The sequence below is a fragment of the Leucopleurus acutus genome (genome assembly GCF_964270905.1).
Source record: "Leucopleurus acutus genome assembly, chromosome: 11".
Taxonomy (NCBI): Eukaryota; Metazoa; Chordata; class Mammalia; order Artiodactyla; family Delphinidae; genus Leucopleurus; species Leucopleurus acutus.
The window spans coordinates 52,852,856-52,872,978 of record NC_139152.1 but is presented as its reverse complement, the minus strand read 5'-3'; the positions used below and the strand labels follow the sequence as shown (position 1 = coordinate 52,872,978).

At 35.5% G+C, this 20,123-nt stretch overlaps 1 protein-coding gene across 1 annotated transcript in view; it reads right to left on the bottom strand.

Moving 5' to 3' along the window:
* The window catches only part of MSRB3 (methionine sulfoxide reductase B3), a gene marked incomplete at its 5' end in the record, with an annotated part of 162,809 nt that overhangs the window by 96,756 nt on the left and 45,930 nt on the right, over window positions 1-20,123 (bottom strand). Inside the window, 2 exon segments of the mRNA XM_082849687.1 lie at window positions 14,416-14,493; window positions 16,117-16,225. Of these exon segments, the coding sequence (XP_082705813.1) occupies window positions 14,416-14,493; window positions 16,117-16,225 (187 nt within the window).

The following is a 20,123-nucleotide window of genomic DNA, read 5'->3' as shown; positions in this document are numbered from 1 at the left end:
AGAAGGCAGTGTGTAAAGTAGCTACTTGAGGTGTGAATAGATTATTAAATGGACAGAATTACATAATGTGGAATTACATTCCATTTCATTCTTTCAAATTATCACTGGGAAAAGGTAAATTTGGTGGTAAAAAGATAATTAATAGGGCCCTACTGTGTAGCACAGGGAACTCTACTCAGTACTCAGTAATGACTTATATGGGAAAAGAATCTAAAAAGAGCGGATATATGTATGTGCATAACTGATTCTCTTTGCTGTACAGCAGAAATGAACACAACATTGTAAATCAACTATACTCCAATAAAAATTTTAAAAAAGAAAAAGAAAGATTAAAAAAAAGAACAAAAATCACCAAACCCATGTTCAAGAGATAGAAATAAATAAATAAATAGTTTAGTGTTTGTAACATTGAGTAAAGGTAATACTAATATTAAATATTTTTCTTATTACCCCCCAAAATACATGTTCATCTTTTAAAAAAAAATTAGAAGGATAGATAAGAAAAAAAAATCACCTACAATCCAACCACCCAGAGATAACTACTGTTAACATATGGTACATAACCTTCTAAACTGTTTTCATATATGTGGAAATACATGTATTTTACAAATACAGGGTCATATATAATTATTGTTTTGTAAACTTTTAAATTTGTTTTAAATTTCTTTCCAGATCACTAAATATTCTTTTGCAATATTATTTGAAATGCCATGTATATTTTCACTAGTTTATTTAACTAGACCTCTATTTTGGATATTTAAATTATTTTTTTGCTATCATAAAAAGAGTGATTAAAAGCATTCTTGTGGCTTTATCTTTATGCAGAAACATGACTTTTTAGCATAAATTCCTAGAAGTGTATTTGCTAGATTAATGGCATACAGATTTCTAAGACTTTTGACATAGCTTATTAAACTGTCCAGAAGGTTACTACCAATTCACCCTCTACCCAGTGGTGCTAATTTCCCAGACCTTGACCAACACTGGATTTGATGATATTGGAAATGTTCGCTAATTTGATACATAAAGAACTATTCCTCCTTTTACTTCAGTTTTTTATTACTAACTGGTGGATAATTTTCCCCTATGCTTATTATCTACATTTCTTATTTTGAAAAGTATCTGTTTATATCTTCTGCCCATTTTTCCAATGTTTGTCTTTCTCAGTTGATTTGAATATTGTCTGTCACATGAATTGCATATATATTTTGCCAGTTCGTTTGTTTACCAGTTTTTAAAATAGTGTTTTGATCTATAGAAATGTAAAATATTTAGGTGGTCCAACCTAATATATCTTTTCTTTTTGATTTCTTCCTTGGGAATCTTGTTTAGAAAGGCTTACCTCACCCCAATGTTATACAAAGTTCCCACTTATATTTTCCTCTAGGACTTGTATGATCTTAATGTTAATATTTAAATTTTTTATTTAACCTAGACTTTACTGGAGTATAAGGCACTGGGTTGTAAGATACTGAGGGTGGGATCTAAATTTAGTTTTTAAATACTTTGCTGGTTCCCCCACACTATTTATAGTATGTATTTCATTGATTCTATTGGGCACTTTTTATTTCAAACATGTTAACATCTCTGAAACCTGGATGCATCTGTGATAAACATTTTGCAATTTACTTCGCAGGTTTTTTTCTTTTCTTAGTGTTACTTGAAGTAATAAATCCTTTGATTAAGGGCTTCTTAGATTTGATAAAACATAGTATTTCCTTCTAATCGTATTTCACTACGAGTTTTCTTTTTTTAATTAAAGAATGTACTTTGAATTTTTATAAAATCTCTTCTGGGAATATACTAAAATGATCATATTTTTCCAAAGATGTCCCAGTACTGAACTATTTGTACATTCCTGAAATAAACCCTACTTTACCATGGCATATTACTTATTCAACACAGTGTTACGTTACATTTTTTTAATTTTAGAATTTATTTTTTTATACAGCAGGTTCTTATTAGTTATCCATTTTATACATATCAGTGTATATATGTCAATGTTATATTACTTTTGCTAATACTTTAAGATCCTTACATCTACTTTCATAAATCAGATTGGTCTATAGTTTTCCTTCATTTGTAATGTCTTTGTCACATCTTGGTTTTAGAGGTATGTTACATTTGTCAAAGAAGTTGGTAAACTTTCTTCTATTTTCTGTGATTGATACAGTTTGTAATAGCACAGGAATAATGATTTTTTTTTTTCTGTAAAAGTCTAAGCCGGTTTCTGATAACTCTCAATTTCTTCTAGAGTTACTGATCAATTCAATTATAATTCTTCTTTAGTCAGATTTTGTATTTTATTTTTAGAAAATTATGCTGAGATTTTAAATTTGTGAGAATAGGGTTATACACGATATTCTCTTACATTAAAATATTTTTTCCCATATCTTTGGTTTTATCCCATTTTCATTCCTAGTTTTGAACCTATGTTCTTTTTTTCTCCCTTTCTTTCTTGACTAGACTTGATAGAAATGGTCCACTTTGTTGATAGAAATGGCCTTTTCTAAGATCAACATTTTGGATTTACTTAATTCTAATTTTTTATTTTTCAAGTTAATTTATTCAAGTGCTTTTAATATTTTCTCTTTGCCTTTGATTTTCATCAGATTGCCTGTGATGTGCCTAGATGTGGTTTTATTTGTATTCATCCTGTTTCAGATTTGTAGCACTTTTTGAATCTGTGACTTGAGTTTTTTCCTCAGTTTGGGAAAATTCTATCTTCAAATGTTGCTTCTTTCCTATTATCTTTTTCTTCTCTTTCTGTGACTCTAATATGTTAAACCTGAAACTGTGTATCTTGTATTATCTTTTCAATAACCTTACATTTTTTTGGCTCTCTTAACTCAGCCTGAATCTATTCTTCTGACCTGTTTTCTGTTCATTAATCCTGCATTCTTCTATGTCTAATATGCTATTAAATTCATCTCATGTGTTTATATTTCAGTTATTGCATTTTCAGCCCTAGAACTATTTTATTCTTTACAATAGATTCCTGTTCTGTGGTGAAATTCTCCATCTTGCCATCTATTTTCTTGAATATATTAATCACTGTTTTTGGGGTTTTTAAAAATAAATTTATTTATTTATTTTATTTTTGGCTGCGTTGAGTCTTTGTTGTTGCATGCGGGCTCTCTCTAGTTGTGGTGAGCAGGCGCTACTCTTCATTGCGGTGCACAGGCTTCTCATCGCAGTGGCTTCTCTTGTTGCGGAGCACGGGCTCTAGGCAAGTGGGCTTCAGTAGTTGTGGCACTCGGGCTCAGCAGTTGTGGCTCCCAGGCTTGAGAGCGCAGGCTCAGTAGTTGAGGCGCACGGGCTTAGTTGCTCCACAGCATGTGGGATCTTCCCAGACCAGCGCTTGAACCCATGTCCCCTGCATTGGCAGGCGGATTCTCAAACACTGCACCACCAGGGAAGCCCTCATGGTTATTTTTAAAGTCTGTGCCTGATGACTTAAATATCTGGATATCTGGGCCATCTATAGACCTGTTTCTTTTGTCAATTTATTTCCCTTGGTCCTTTACTTTGGTACGCCTGGTAATTTTTAATGAATGCCAGACATTGTCTATGAAAAATTGGACTCTGAATGATGATGATGTAATCTTTTTCTACAGAGGGTTTATCCTATCCTCTGATAGGCAGCTGGAGTGGGGAGGGGAACGAGGGAAAGATTACCTTAATCTAATCAGGGACTGAGCTCACTTAGGGTTGGGTTGCAGTTTTTGATAAATTTGGTCTACCCTTGATTTGTCTCCATTATGTTGGTGTGCAAAGCTCAAGAGAGCCTACTGTTAAAATTTTGGGAACTTTGGGATCCAGTTGCTAAACACAGACATTATTAAAAACAAATTATGTAAACTTATAATTAAATAAGTTATATTAAAAACAAAGGTAATAAATACTCAAAATTCACGTCTAAATTTTTAACTGTTGTTATTTATATCTGCTGTATTTGAATTACAGAAATGCTATATAATGGTGTCACTACACGTCTCTTCCCAATTCCATGTTAAGTAATGTCACAGTTGTATCTTGAAATAGCCTATGGTGGAAGTATTTGTACCATAGAAATCAGTAAACCCTACAAATCAGAGCTTGATTATTGTTTTGTAGACTGTCTAGATCAATTGTGATTTTGGCCCCCCTCTACCCCCTCCCTGGGGTATTTGATAATAACTGGAAATATTTCTGTTTGTCACAATGGTGGGGGACAGGGCAGGGGAGATCTATCTAGTGGACAGAGCTATCTAATGGACAGAGGTTAGGGATGCTACTAAACATCCTACAATGTATAGGGCAGCCCCTTACAACCAAGTATTATCCAGCCCAAATGTCAACAGTGCTGAAGCTGAGAAATCCTAGTCTGCTGGCACTTCTGCTTCTGATCGACTGGAATCTTTACCTTTCTTCCCTTGCCTAGAATTGGCAAATGCCTTGAGGAAAAAGGAGGCCATTTTATCCCAGTTTATTTTGTTGTTCTTGCTGTAATTTTTCTAGCATTTTGAGTCACTATTTAGTTCAGTTATTTTTAATCTTTCTTATATTTAATAAACATGTTTGACTATGAACTTTTCTTCTGATACAGCTTTCGGTAGCTGACACTGTTTATTTTCACTTTTTTGCTCTTTTCAATGTTTCCTTGTAAAAGATCCCAGCCATAGACATTTCCATCTCTCCCTTAGTTGAAATCAGTGTATCTTTGCAGTTGCAAGCAATGCTATTGCTGAAATAAGCATCCACTAAAATTAAATTCCATGGGTGGTCTATAGAAGCTACTTTGGAAAGTGTGGTAGGGGATAATAATTTAGAGACTCCATAACCAAGTATTTATTTATACTTCCACCATTCCAGTATCAACTTGAATCATTCAACTCTGCGGTTACTCTTGATTTACTGGAATTAAACCATTTATTTAACAAATAATTAAGTAGCCTGGATATGCAAAGGTTTACGCCCCTGCACGGGGTGCAGATGGGGGTTACAAAAATTCTGCCATGATGTGTTCTCTCAAGAAGTTTCTAGCTTCTAATGTATTAAAACTATCAGTTACTCATCTAAGTTCCATTATTTGGGGAATTTAGAATCCAGACTGAACTTTTAAAAAAATTATTGGACAGAAACTAACTTAATTTTAGATTTGCGGCTGCTTATACTTTACCATGTAAATTTATTTAAAGCTGCACAGTTTTCACAAACCTTACTTTATACTTATATCTTTATATCTTTTTAAACTATTTTTTAATTGAAGTAGAGTTAATTTACAATGTTGTGTTAGTTTCAGGTGTATGGCAAAGTGATTCAGTTATATATATATATATACATCTGTTCTTTTTCAGAGTCTTTTCCATTGTAGGTTATTAATACAAGATATTGACAATAATTTTTAATGTGCTATATCGTAGGTCCTTGTTGTTTATCTATTTTATATATAGTAGTGTGAATATGTTAATCCCAAACTCCTAATTTATCTCCCCCCACCACTATCCCCTTTGGTTAAGCATGAGTTTGTTTTCTATGTCTGTGAATCTGTTTCTGTTTTGTAAATAAGTTCATTTGTATCATTTTTTTAGATTCCACATATAAGTGATATCATATGATACTCATCTTTGTCTGACTTATTTCACTTAATATAATAATCTCTAGGTCCATCCATGTTGCTGCAAATGGCATTATTTCATTCTTTTTTATGGCTGACTAATATTCCATTGTATATATGTGCCACATCTTCTTTATCCATTCATCTCTCAGTGGACATTTAGGTTGCTTCCATGTCTTGGCTTTCATAAATAGTGTTTCTGTGAACATTGGGGTGCATGTATCTTTTCTAATTATAGTTCTGTCCAGATATATGCCCAGGAGTGGGATAGCAGGATCATGCGGTAACTCTATTATTAGTTTTTTGAGGAACCTCCATACTGTTTTCATAGTGGTTGTGCCAATTTACATTCCCACCAACAGTGTAGGAGGGTTCCCTTTTCTCCACACCCTCTCCAGCATTTATTGTTCGTAGATTTTGTGACGATGGCCATTCTGACAGGTGTGAGGTGATACCTCATTGAAGTTTTGATTTGCGTTTCTCTAATAATTAATGATATTGAGCATCTTTTCATGTGCCTGTTGGCCGTCTGTATGTCTTCTTTGGAGAAATGTCTAGATCTTATGCCCATTTTTTTATTGGGTTGTTTGTTTTCTTTTTGTATTAAGCTGTATGAGCTGTTTGTTCTTTATATCTTTAATAGCATCTTTGTGTGATTATTTCATTTGGTACAGTAATGCTATGAGCTAGAAAAGGCTGATGTTATTCTCACCATTTTACAGATGAGAAAAATGAGATGGAATGTTTAAGTAACTTCCTTATGGTTATACAGCAAGTCCATGCTGGAACTTTACAAAACTTTATTTCCACTTGGTACTCTGGATGGCTTCTGCACTTTTCTTTGATAATGTAATGTGTTAGGTCACTTATCCATGTATAAAACCCATTGAAGACACGTCTCTGAGTGAAAATTTATGCAATTCTTATTGCATTGATGACCATGTTTCGAAAAAAGTATTATTCATTTATAAGAAGAGCAGCTTTGTGGACTGCCTCAGAAGTACAGGATAAAACTTGTACATTATTTTTTATAAGCTGTCTTTAAATAATTTCAAAGTCTGTGAACTTGAATAACATGTTCATTGATTTTCTGATGCATGTTTATACAAACAAGATAAACTTACATGAATTATAGTTTAAAAAAATTTGCCTATTTTGTTTCCTAATTTATTCTATCCATTCTAATTCACTAAGAAAAATCTAAGTTATTTCTGTCTACATCTGAAAAATTAACTAAAGAACTAGGATTGTAGTTTAGGAAATACAAGGCAAGATTGCTCTTTCCCCACTTTTCTTCCCCCAAAACACACATATATATATACACAAATACTCATATACCCAGTTTCAACTACCCAGGGATTTTATGTGTAGTTATTGCTTCAATTTTTCTATATGTGGGTATATAGTTTTTATTTAGGGAAATGCAGTTATAATTATCTTTGCATACTGTTAAACTTTGAATCATGCCTTACTATAGTTTTCCAGTTTCTCAAAATGGAGTTGTTCCTTCCTTTATTTTATGCCATGTTTTTATACTATTTGTTTTTCTTTTTTTTCTTTTCTCTGATGGTTTAATGAGTCAGGCACTAACAATGTTTTTCGCTCCCTATCTTTGCCAGTAGCTCCAGGAAGTACTTTTCTTTCAATCTAGCTGTTGTCTCGCCCTGAGCTTTCAGATGAAATGAAGACAGAAAAGTACCTCCCTACGTTACAGATTCTTTTCCTATAAATCACTGTATGTGGGGACAAGACAGGAAGGTCAGTGGAATGAGAGAAGTCAATTTTGTACACTCTTCAAAATAATATATGAGTTATTTAGATACAACAAAAGCTTAAGTCACTATTCAGAAATCTAGTTCATTTCATAATGGTTTCATTATACTGGAAAGCTTACTTTTTTATGGATTTAAAATGAGGTGAAGGGCAATTCAGCTCTTTTAAATTCAAGTTAAATGTACTTTGTTAAAGGTTAAGAAACATTTGCTAGAATTATGAGCAATTTCCAGCTAGTGTTCCATAAAAAGCAAGCTTGAAGTTAAGTTCATGTTACTCTCCCTAGTAGAATTCCATAGTGACTGGAATGGTTTATGAGTAACTATCATATGGATAGGGAAAGGGTTGGAAAAATAGGATTTGAATAGAAAGTAAGGATGGAAAACTCCATCTCTCCCTTCCCCTTCTCTTCCCCCTCCCTGCTTTCACATCTACCCACCTCCAACACACACACACACACACACACACACACAAACAAAACAAAACAAAACAAAACCCACTATACCAGAAGGGGAAAAGCTTATGTTGAAAGTCTCCTTTAGTGGTAAATGGAACAGTATAGTTGAGTAAATTGTGTGTGGCATTGAACTGGAATTTCTTCAGTGAAAGGGCTTATGTTCTTAAAGAGCTGAAAAAGGGCTTAAATTTTCTAGTAGCCTGGAATAAAACTGCACAGGAGGCGCATGTGAAATGCAGCATGTGTTAATAGTTTTGCAGCAGAGTCCCATTTGAAATGTAGCAACACAGCTGGAGCAGTGACTCATCACACTAACATCTACTGTTAACAGTCAGACTCTCTCTAGTAAAGCCTGCACTTTCTCACATTATAAGGAGCTTCTTAGGCTGTTGTGATAGTATGATACGTTCCCCAATCTTGGTCAGGCCCACTTGAACTTAACATTGTTGAATACCTGCCATATACTAGGCATTTTTCTGCATTTAGTTCTTACACCTGTTTGGTTTTATTTTCCCCATTTTATAGGTGATGAATTTGAGGTCACACATCGGGGCTAATATTCAACTGGTTCCACCAGTTGCTTTTAGCCTGTGCTTGTTTTGATTGTTTGATAAAAATGAAGATACAAAGAAATTTCAAGGTAGAAGGAAAGACATTTAAGATAGCTCATGTCAGGTGGCCTCAATTTTCTCAGAAAAGTAGGGAGAGAATTCAAAAAAAAAGTGGTAAAAATTTGGAACACAGCTACTTGAGAAAATGTAATGGGGGGTTAATAGTGAAAATAAAGTGACATTCCAATTTTAATAACTAGAATCCAGCCCATGAATCCAGCTGCTGCCCTACTTTGCAGATGTTGCATGGCCTGATGGTTTCCTGAATACTGGCTACATCTTCCTGTCAGGATTCCAAGGGACTTCCCCAAGGATAACAACCAGCCTGAAGCTGAGTTCTTCTTAATGATCTACCATGATGGATCTATTTACTTTCGGTTCAGCCCTCCCTAGACTGGAATGGTCTTCAATTGTCAACTTAAATATTTACTATGACAAAGGCAAATTTTTTAAGGAATTGAGGTGTGTGTGTCTGTGTGTTCCATTTGTTCCAATTATGCTGAGTAAAATAACCAGATTCGAGTGACCAAAACAAAATATTAAAACTTTATTTTCTTATAATTATTTAACTTTATTCTTTCCTAAAAGTTTGACTATTGCCATTTTAAATCCATCTGTATACTGTCTGTTTTTCACAAGGCAATTATCCTCTCAGTTTCTTCATCTATAAAATGTGTTGTTGTGAAGATTAAAGGAGTTCATATATATGAAGCACTTAGAACCATGCCTGGCAAGAGGTTAAGTGCTATGTAAGTATTAGCTCTTGATTATTATTATTATTACCATTATTATTATCATCACCCTCATTAGTGAACCTGTGTAAAATGAGCTATTAATTCAGTGCAAGGCCTTATTAGTAAATGTATAGAAAATAAAAACGATCCTATGTGGTTCTTGAAAGTCTTAAAATTATCAGGAGCTGATCACACATGGATAACATTGAGGTTTATCAGCTAACAAGGAAAAAAGTTCCCACTGAAGCTGTAAAATCCCTATTTCCTTCTCTTTTCAGCTCCAGAAATCTATCTTGTGAACTGTTACAGCTTAATTCCCATTTTCATCATACTTTTGTCTTATTCAAAGTCTCTCCACAACCTGTCTCACAAAGTTCAGACATGCATCTGATCAACAAACAACTATTTAGTGATTATTACATGCCAGGGACTAGAGGTATAAATACGACTAAGGCATGGCCTTGCAATTGTGGAGTTTACTTGCTAGTGGACAAACAGGCACATAAACAGATAATTACAGAACACAGCAGAAAATGCAATGATGGAAGTGCATACAAGGTGCTATGGGAACAGAGATGAAGGACACTAGAGTTCAACCCGGAAGTTTCAGATAGGGCTTCCTGGAGGAAAGGATGCCAAGGCTTAAAGAATTTCAAGCAGAAACTTAAGTGTCTTCTCTGGGATCCCAGGGCTTCCTTATTTGGTCCTTTTTAACCCTCCAGCCATTTCTCCATTCCTCCCAACATACCTTACCTCCCCACTCCTATTGGACCAGTCTCATAATTATGTCCTTGAAAAATCCAGTTTTGATCCTATCTCTAATTCCTCGTCTCATATGGCATTCTCTGTCAGATATTCTCTGCCTGGTAAAGTGTGTTCTCCTCTCCTCCATGAAAACAGGCCCTACTTTGATGCAGTCGTATACATTCCTATTACTTATGAAAGCATATCAAACAGTCATATTCAGATAGACTGTAATGTTATTTTTCCACACTTTGTAACTGTTTATTGTGTTTTTCTTATCACTCCAACAAAACTATAAGCACCTTAAGGAAAAAAATAGTTCATAAGTTTATTTTGTTTCACAACACCTGGCAAAGGGTCAGCCAGAGCAAAGTACAAGATGTCAAAAATACTTACTGAATTAAATTGTTTCACCAATGCCTTTTCTGGTTTATCTGATATTCAACAAATTCATTTCATGAAAGTTTAGAAGTTCAAATAACCAGAGGAGAGAACATTCTTACTTCTGTCAGTTAATTTACTAACTGAAAGTCAGTAGTATTATATGAGAAATAAACTAGCTTGGTAGAATTTGTGAATGTAAAGAAAATGTGAACCATGGAATAAATTACACATTTGGTTTATAAAGCAGCCTGTGAATAAGGTTCTTGTACTTGGTAAGCAGTAAAAAAGCAGTATATTGTTGAGAGGGAGTGTATTTAGGGTAGAGTACAAGTTTGAATGGTCTTTTTTGTAAGGAAGTATTATATATACATATATATATCAGTCAAGTAAATGATGAGAATTATACATATATGTGAATGCTGCATGCGTGCACACACACACACACACACACACAGAGTGTCAATAAGATAACAGAAATAGCAGTTGGGAAAACAACCTTTACATAGCGCTAATGATGGGCATTTTTAAACTCAGCACTTCCTTCTTATTTCTCTTTATTTCTTATCTGTTTCCCTCCCATGTTATTTCTCACATTGTTCCTCTATGTAGTCTTTTCCACCTCACTCCCTCCTCTCTAACAAACAAACACTCCACACACTTTCTCATTCACACTCGCACACACGCACCTCAACTGTTTCCTACACTTTGTGTTCAAAGTATGAAACCAGCTGTCTCCAGAGGGTGTCTGGTGGCGCTGCCATTAATACACTAGACCACTGAGTGGTTTTCAAACTTTTGCTCACGAACCCATAAAAGAATTTGGAAAACAAAACAGAGAGACTCTGTGCCAGTTACCAATTTATTTATTGCCTCTCACCTCTAAATCCATCTTCCTTGCCTGCTCTGCTAAAATGGATCTGGGACCTTTAAATATTTTTTTCTTTGTCAGCTAACATGATATTAAACCTTGTCAGTAGAGGGCACAGGAGAAGGACTGCAGGAGAAAGAGGTTCTTCCTTCCTGGTTTCAGTATGCTTTCTCAACAGGCTCCTGCAGAGCCCGTGGCTTTTCTAGCATCTGGCTCACGCAGTGCATGCAGATTCTCTATTTGCAGGCCCTTGCAACGTGGGCGGCTTCCCCAGCACCCAACTCCTTAGCATGCGCAGCCTCTCCAGCCCCCAGCCCTTTTCACTGCTTCTCAGGTGACAGGCTCCTGGCTTCTCTGGAGCGAGGTGCAGCCTTCAGGGCACAGGAGTGAGCAGCACCTGGTGGCCAGCAGCCTCCCCTAGCACTTCCCTCAGGTAGTTTTGTAGTGGAGCACTCCCAGGGAGACACCTCCCAGCAAAAAGCTTTCCCCAGCACCCCAGAGGGGAGGTTTCTAGCAAATTCCAGAAGGCAGATTTCCAGAAATTTACAACATCATGGCCCCAGTGACTCCTGTGCCATCAGCCCCAGAAAGGCTGGGCGGGGGGCGGGTTGCAGGGAAAGCTCTTCCTTGGGCTCTATCTCAGCCCTAGGGTCCACGATAGCTTCCTATATTTGCTATCTTTGTATTCTTTAGAATTTCTATTTACTTCTTACTAGCCAATCCCTCATCACCATAATCCTCTGTCACACACAGTAATTCTCTACATTAAACTTTCCTGTTCAAATTACTGTGTGGCTTCTGTATCCATACTGGGTGCTGACTGATACACGCTTCCTCATACATTTTAAAGTGACAGCTAAAATTTCTTATCAAAAATTTAAATAATTGAAAAAAGATAAATTACCTGGTGTTCTGTATATAGACATGCTTAAAATATATTTCTGTCAAAATCTGAGAGTGACATATCTAGATCAGTTAATGAACGGGAGAAGTCCACCATATAACCTAATTTGCAAAGGCAGTCCTCACCGTCCTGTCTATCAAGTAAATCAGACTTATTTCCTGTACACACACACACACAAAGACTTTCATTTAAAAATTTTGAATAAATATGTTGATACATGTTTTCATGACACAGATCTCACTTAAGACTGGTAGAAAATGGATAGACGGACAACAGATGGAGAGACAGATAAGCAGACAGCTGGCAGGCAGACTGAGCCTTTCCAAGATGAAATACTGTTTCAATACTTTTTTACCAGTTCAATATTTCTCAGTTTTTTTTGGCCTTGCTTTCATGGGTCTCTCCTTCAGAAGTAATGCCTTCCTGAACTGTCCTTTTGCTTGATGCCTTCAAGATTTTATCCTGTGACAACAAGTCATAGTAATATTTGGGATGGGTGGAAGGTATGATATCTTTTGTGAAGTGGGAGAAGGGCGACTATGACAGAGGAGATTGGAAGGAAGAGGTGGCCGACTACAGACTCTCTCAGACACAGACAGCAGTTTCAGGAAAGTGTATTGTATAGCGGTTGAGGACCAGAAAATTGCTTCCCTCAAAACTGTCCATGCCCTGTGGCCCCATGCCCTGTGGCCACCCAGGGTACAAGTTCTCCAGTACGGAGAAAGCGGCACCAGGACAAAGAATACTGTATTCTACAATTAAGGCCAAAGCAGGGATACTGTTCCCCCTAGAAATGACAAGAAACCAAGGATGGAGAAGCACACTTTTTTAAAAAAAATATAGAATAAAAAATATTAGACTATATTCCTTAAAAACTTAGAAAACAAAAGCTTTCCTTACAAGAATGCTAAAGTTTCCTTTAGAGTCAATATCACATCAATATGAAATCCTGAACCCCAGCAGCACCTATGTTTGGAAAAGGGTCTTGCTTTTACTATTTGTGACGCAAGATGGCACATGGGTTAAATCCTTCATTTACAGTGGTTCTGTTTCTTATTTAAAACAGTAAGTTTTCCTTAGATCCACTACCTTACTGAATCACACAATAGGGAAAGAAATGAAGAATCTTAAACAAAAAGCAAAGGAGATGTGGCCAATTTTTACCATTTGGGATATTAACAAGTTTAACATGGCTCAGCAACTATCTTAAGTGTTATATCAACTATTATGACACAAACTAAAGGTGTTGAAATATAAAGACGTGTGTTTTCTGAGAGGAAATGGGTGACAATTTGAAGGGCTGGTTTTTTTAACAGAAAGAATAAATACGTAAGAATTCAGAACAGATTCTCAACCAACACTAATGTGCAATAAGGTTTATGCAAGTTAAGAAAGGTTTTAAACTTAAAAAATTTTTTTTTCAAGGAAACTACTGTTTCCTGTTATTTCTGGGAAATCTGTAAATGCTAGTGTTTTCAAAAGGAAACATTTGTGGAGAGATGTTAAGTATGTTTTACTTGCTACACATATCAGATTCTTGTTTGTTCATTTCCCCTAAGAAGTCTGTAATTCTGTTTTAAATAAATGACATTTACTCTCAATTAAGGTTTCTTTCTTTTTATTCCCCCAAATCAGCATCCCTATGGGAAGTACAGGGCTTCTAGGATTTTCTCCACCTACATAAATAAATTTTTAGTAAAGAGCTTTCTTTCTTGATTAAGATCCATAAGCTCCAGAATACTCTGTCTGAATTAACTATTCTGTTGAAAAAGTCTATGTACTGGCCTGTTTTATAGTAAACTATTAGGATCTTTCAAACAAAGATTCTGGATTAATGCAAAACTCAGAGTACGTAATTTACTTATATATGCACAAGTATCTATTTCCCATTTTATTTTCAATACAGCTATTGCCCTTCATTGCACAAGTATGAATAATCAACTTGGTGGATACTATTCAATCTGAAAGACGCACACAGAGAACTTCCATCATGGTCAGATAAATAAATTTAGGGCCATCACTTGATGACAGAAAAATCAATAAATACATAGACATTTCTACGTTCACCAAAATCTCTTTTATAGCTCTGCTAAGCACCATGGTTACTAAGATGAACAAGTTAACGTTAGGTATTTTAAAGATCCAAACAATGAGAAATCAGCCAGTCTACCAAACTGGTAGTTTATCATGAAAGTCATTAATTACTTTTGTTTTGGGGGGGGAAATAGAAAAATTAGAAAAAAGAAAATTTAGTAATGGAAAGATTCTAATGTGAACAGACAATACCAAGTTTGTTGCCATCTGTGATTTGTCCATATCCATAGGTTTTTAACATACTTACTTGAACAATGGAGTTCCACAAACAACACATTTATATATTCCAGGATCTTTGTGATGTGTATATTCTCCTTCGAAGGCACTGATACACAATAAACAGAGCATAAAAAAATTTAATTAAACAAGTTAGCATTATTTCTTATAGAACTTATTTGCTTAAAATACATTTTTCTAAGAAAACTTTCAAGGGCTTTTTGTCCTAAAATGAGAACAGACCAAACATATGGAAATCTGAACATTACTAATACATTTCAAATCTGTATAATAAAATGTGCATATAACAACTCCAAACTAGTGTGGGTTAAATTTTTAAAAAAATCAGGCCATCTAGTTATGTAATGCTTAGAAAACTTTTTTTCCTATTAAAAAAAAAAAAAGCCTGTAGTACAGATTCACAGAAAAAAAACATTATTACATAAGATTTCTGCTACTCTACAGTGTCCAAGAGTATATACCAGAAAATGCAGAAGGGTCCAACACTTCCAGTGGAAGGAGTCTTATTTTTTGGTTTGAAAAGGAATATTGCAGCTTTAAGGGAATATTTTTCTAAGTTAACAATCTTAAAGGCTAGGAGGTCATTCAGCTAATACAAATCAGCTGTGCTAGCCCAACAAAAAGTCTGTGCTCTGCAGCTTGTTTTTATTATCCTTTCACCCTCTTTATGAGGTCCAATTTTTTTATAAACAGAATTTTTAAGAATGACCTAATCTCTAGTTGTTTGTGTGCATTAAATCATTTTGCTAGTCATGTACACAACAGGACGGGTAGATGACTTGGACCAAGACCGAAGTCCATCGCTAACTCATTGTGCAGTAAAGGTGTACGTTGTCAGAGATTCAGCATTTGGTGAATTCAGTAAACAGTATATACTGTGACAGGAAGACAGTGTTGCCTATTAACAAAGACCCCACGTGTGGTAAAGAGCTCTTTCAGTTCATGAATGAAAACAAGAAGTTACATCATTAATAAATTTGGATCAGAGGTAAGTTACAGCCTTATGCCAAGCTCCATGGTATAAATTAGACAACAAAATGGTTGGACTTTGGCAAGTTACCTTTGAGCTGGAATCAGCTGAGAGAGACTTTATTCACTACAAACAGTCTTGGAAGTGAACAAACTCTTTTTTCGGGACTTAGGGCAAACTTCCAAGGACCCAAGCCATGTGAGGGCAGTTATTGAAAATTTTTGACATTCCAACCACAAATGAGCCAATAAATACTTTCTCCACATGTGCTTCAAAAAGAAATTGGAGTGGGGTAGAAAGGAACTAAATTATGCTACCTTCTTTTTGCAGCCAAAACGTCTATACTTACAATGGCCACCTTCAAATTTTCAGTATCCTGGCAAAGTGCCATGTCCCTCATGGTTTTGCTTACTCTGATGTCTTCCCAAAAAATGTACCTAAATCGCTATTACTTCCACACATTTTGTAGTAAACTAGAAACAGGCCCTTAACAAAAGCCTTGTGACTTTACAAAAGATAGAGTGTTCATTAAATGGGGGAAAGAATAAATAAAACTTAGTCTTAATCTAAGCAATACCATTTTCAACCTTTTCAAGGATACTAATTTGTAGACTTTAGCAAATAAGTATAGAATCCTTTAAATTAAGTGGCAAGGAAGAGGATTCAAAGGTGGGGCGGGGGGATAAGGAGGATGAAGAAAACTAGCTCTTGCTTAATGGCGTTTTCGTAAGCTCGCCTTACCTTTCGGTCCCTTTCTCCTGAGTGACATGGTACTGCTGGGGTGTCAGCCGCTTCCTCAGTTCCTGCTGGGAAAAGACCACCTTACAGCTCTTTTTATCCCTACATGACCCTGGAAAGAGAGAGGATGTGGGAGAAGGAGGACTTTTAGCTTGAATCCTAAATAACTGCTTTGGCTGGCCATCACAGCACAGCTTCTGCAGTCACTTGTCAATGACCAGGTCAGTCCCTAACACACTAGACAAACTTACCTGAAATGCAGCTGGCTATTTCTCTCAGTTTAAAAAGAATGGTACTCAAGATTCAGGTGATTCCACTGGAGCACTGACAATGTGCTATAGCCAAAGCTGCTGGCAGGCAACAGTAAAAACCCATTGAACATTCACGAGGTGGGAATACATCCTTTACGTCTCCCAGTACCTTGAATTTCTTTTTTTTCAAATGAATTCAAAAAGCATAACTCTATTTATAAGCATTTATGCTGTATATATAAGAGGATGGGCATATTATATTAAACAATAACTCTCCATTCGTTTAGTAGAATAGCCCGAAACCTTCCTCATTCAATTTCCAACCTGGGTGATTTAAATACTATCCTATTTGTTTACTGAACCCTAAAGATGTATCTTTCCACAGCTAGGAATTCTCTGTGATTCTGTCAGAGGCTTCACTAGGTTCTGAAGAGTCCTTAAAAACAAATATCTCTTGCAAGACTGTATCTTACCGCGCTTAAACGGGCAGCAAGAAACATTTAATAGACTGCAGGAGAAGGCATTTACACTAATGCAGATTCAAGAAGTTCCAAAGAAAGAGTGAGAAAAATAGGGAGGGAGGAAAGACAAAGAAAAGCAAAAGTGAATGTGATTTTATTTAGAGACCTACATTTTTCTTTTTATAAAGTATACTTAGAAAGACTTCACTGGCTAAATATATTTGAATGGTAAAATAATTTTAATTAGATTCTAATAACAATGTTAGCTTTTACTTCAACTTACACAGACCGCAATAAAATGTCCAGACAATACCCGCTTATATGGGGTATTTTGTCTTACCTGAACAAATGACTGAAAAGAAATACAGTCGGCCCTCCGTATCCACAGATTCCACATCTATGGATTCAACCAAACACGATGGAAAATATTCCCCCCCCCAAATTCCAGAAAGTTCCAAAAAGCAAACCTTGAATTTGCCATGCTAAGGCAACTATTTACATAGCATTTACATTGTGTTAGGTATTATAAGTAATCTAGAGATGATTTAAAGTATAAGGGAGGATGTGCATAGGTTATATGTAAATACTACGCCATTTTATATAAGGGCCCTGAGCATCCTCAGATTTTGGTATCTGCAGGGGTCAGGAATCAATCCCCCATGAGTACCACGGGATGATCAATAACTCCAGACACGGCAACCCTTACTCACTGCAGTAAAATTGCTTTTCTTTGCTTTTCCATCACAGTGCGAAAGAGGCACGCAGATGTCACCACATGCAAAAATTTCCTACCATGTTACGAAATTACTGAAAGAAAGCTTGCTTAGTTCCCCAAATATTAAACTCAATTTGTTTTGAAACATAAAAGAAATATGATTTAGGAATAGAAATGCTTTCTACTTCTTTTACTTTTAAGGCACCTAATGTCATAGTATACGAGATCACTGAAATTAAAACAGGAGAAACTTAACTAACCACTGACTCTGACTGTGGGATTGAAGAAGGATATCAGCTTCCAGAATCAGGGCCACCAAGATAGAGTGGTTGATTCTCTATGAGAAAATATGGAGGCAGCAAAAGAGCAAACCAGAGCCGAACAGCAAAACACACCTTTGAGTAGGCCTGTGGGTTGTCAAATAGCGCCTCTTCTGACCTTCCACAAAGGATGTTGGCCCTGCTCTGGCCTGAAAAGATCCACAGGAACAGCTGGCAAATCACACTAATGGCATGTTGGTCTCTCATCTAACTGAACCCCATATTACACTAGGCTTTATGCAAATACCTACTACTTACACTTTTAATATTTTCTAAGAGATAGAAATGTTTCCCTGAGAAATGTTTGTCCTGTCAGAACAAGCCTCTCCACAACTTGAATGAAGAACTGGCTGTGATAGGTGAGTCTCCGCTCAATTTGCTATAGACGTCTTAAAAAGTAACTTTTTGTTTTTATTGCTTTGTATGTTGAAAGGGTTGTATCTTTGTGGATTTTATCCCCCAAAATTCATTAATTGTAAATCTAACATGACAAAATAACTTGGTTAAAATTATTCTTTCCAATGGCATAGATAATTAAAATCTATACAATTAGAATTAAACAATTCTGTCTAAAATATTTTTGTTAATATACGTTCATTCATACAAAAAGGCCAATTGTGTTCCCAAAGTTGAGAGAACTAAGCTACCCATCTGTATGTCATTTAGTACAAGAGAAGCAACTGCAGGTTTAAATTACATGGTATTGGATTGCAATTTCCTAACATTGGATGCTTTTCTGCTTTTTTACCTTGAGTCATTTACTAAGGAGTGTTCATAAAAAGTAGCTTAAAGCACAGATGCTTGCAAATCGTTTAGGCAAAGATGTTTCTCTCTTTTTCATTCTCCCTCTCTCAAAAATCTCTCTTTTCTGATGAAAAAGAATAAAACTGTTGGTCAGTATTGACGAACCATGTCAAGGATTTGTACAAGGAAAAAAGGTAAAATTGAAAACATCTGATTGAAGTAAATAAGACAAACATAAAAGCTTCACTGGTGAATGAAGGGTATTGAAAAAACTTTATTTCATAGATTAGAAATTACTTTTGATCTAAACATTCTTAAAAACAGATTGTTTTCTACTATGAACCATCTCATTAGCTGTGCTACAGAGACCTCGTTTTAATGGCAAGCTTTGAAAGAGTGCTGCTGTACTCTTTCGTTAGTCTCCGTCTTATTTGTAAGGGGGATAAAGATTTCATTCCAGCTTTCTTTGTTTGTCTTTCAAGAACCACTAAAGCAGTATTCACACAAATTTTGTAGGAATGTGCCCTATGTCATAGCCTACAAATTATTTGGTTTTGGTGCACTTAAAGGTCATCTTCCAAATTAGCAAAATTTTCCTACATCCTGGCTTTTCAACCTTAAATATAAATATTGTTTCCTAACTGTAAGTGAGGTTTGTTCTTTAAGAAATGCCAGTGTTTATTTAAAGTTGTCAAACTTTGTACATTTTTATTCTTTGGTCATACTATGTTCTCAAAATAATTAGGCTTTTAAAGTGTACCTAATAGCAAAAGGAAGTATATGTGGACTAGAAACAACCATTGTGATTTAATACTAAACAATGAAAAGTTAGTCAGATTTTAATAAATTTCTTGCCACATAATTTAATAATAATACACTTCCTGGACAATTGAAAGCTGTACTATTACATTAGCTCTCCTAGCATCATAACCAAAAGCTGGCGTATGTAAACACAGAAAGGCTTCACTTTTGTCTCTAATTTCCCTTTTCCCTATCAGACTCACTTTTCTAAAGTCATGTGGTGCCACTGTTAATTTCAAAGAAATCATTTCATTTTGAAATTCTAGAATAATTCATTGGATGGTTTCCCTTTACTATCTTCACTTAGGTACTGTAATTTTCTTATTACACAGGGTAATTTAACATTAGTATTATATGACATCTGTTCAATGACCCCTAAATTGGCTTAGAAGTATGTTAGGGAAAGATTTTTTTCCTTTATTTAAATGGTTAATAGAGTACTTCGAAGCCACAAGTGAGCATATGTGTATACACACGCAACACAAAGCATATTTGAGAGGGTAATATTGCCACTTTGGTATCTAATCATAACACCATTCCATACAGAGTAACTTTGGTATATATCAGACCCACCTTGAACCCTATCCAAGGGCATTTATTTGCTAAAATATGCCCAAAGTCTCTTTTTATATCAAAGCTTGTTCCATATTGTTGCCTCAAAGCCAGTATTGTCTTGACTTAGAGTTCACTTTCTGCCTTGCCTCCTTCCTAGTCACGT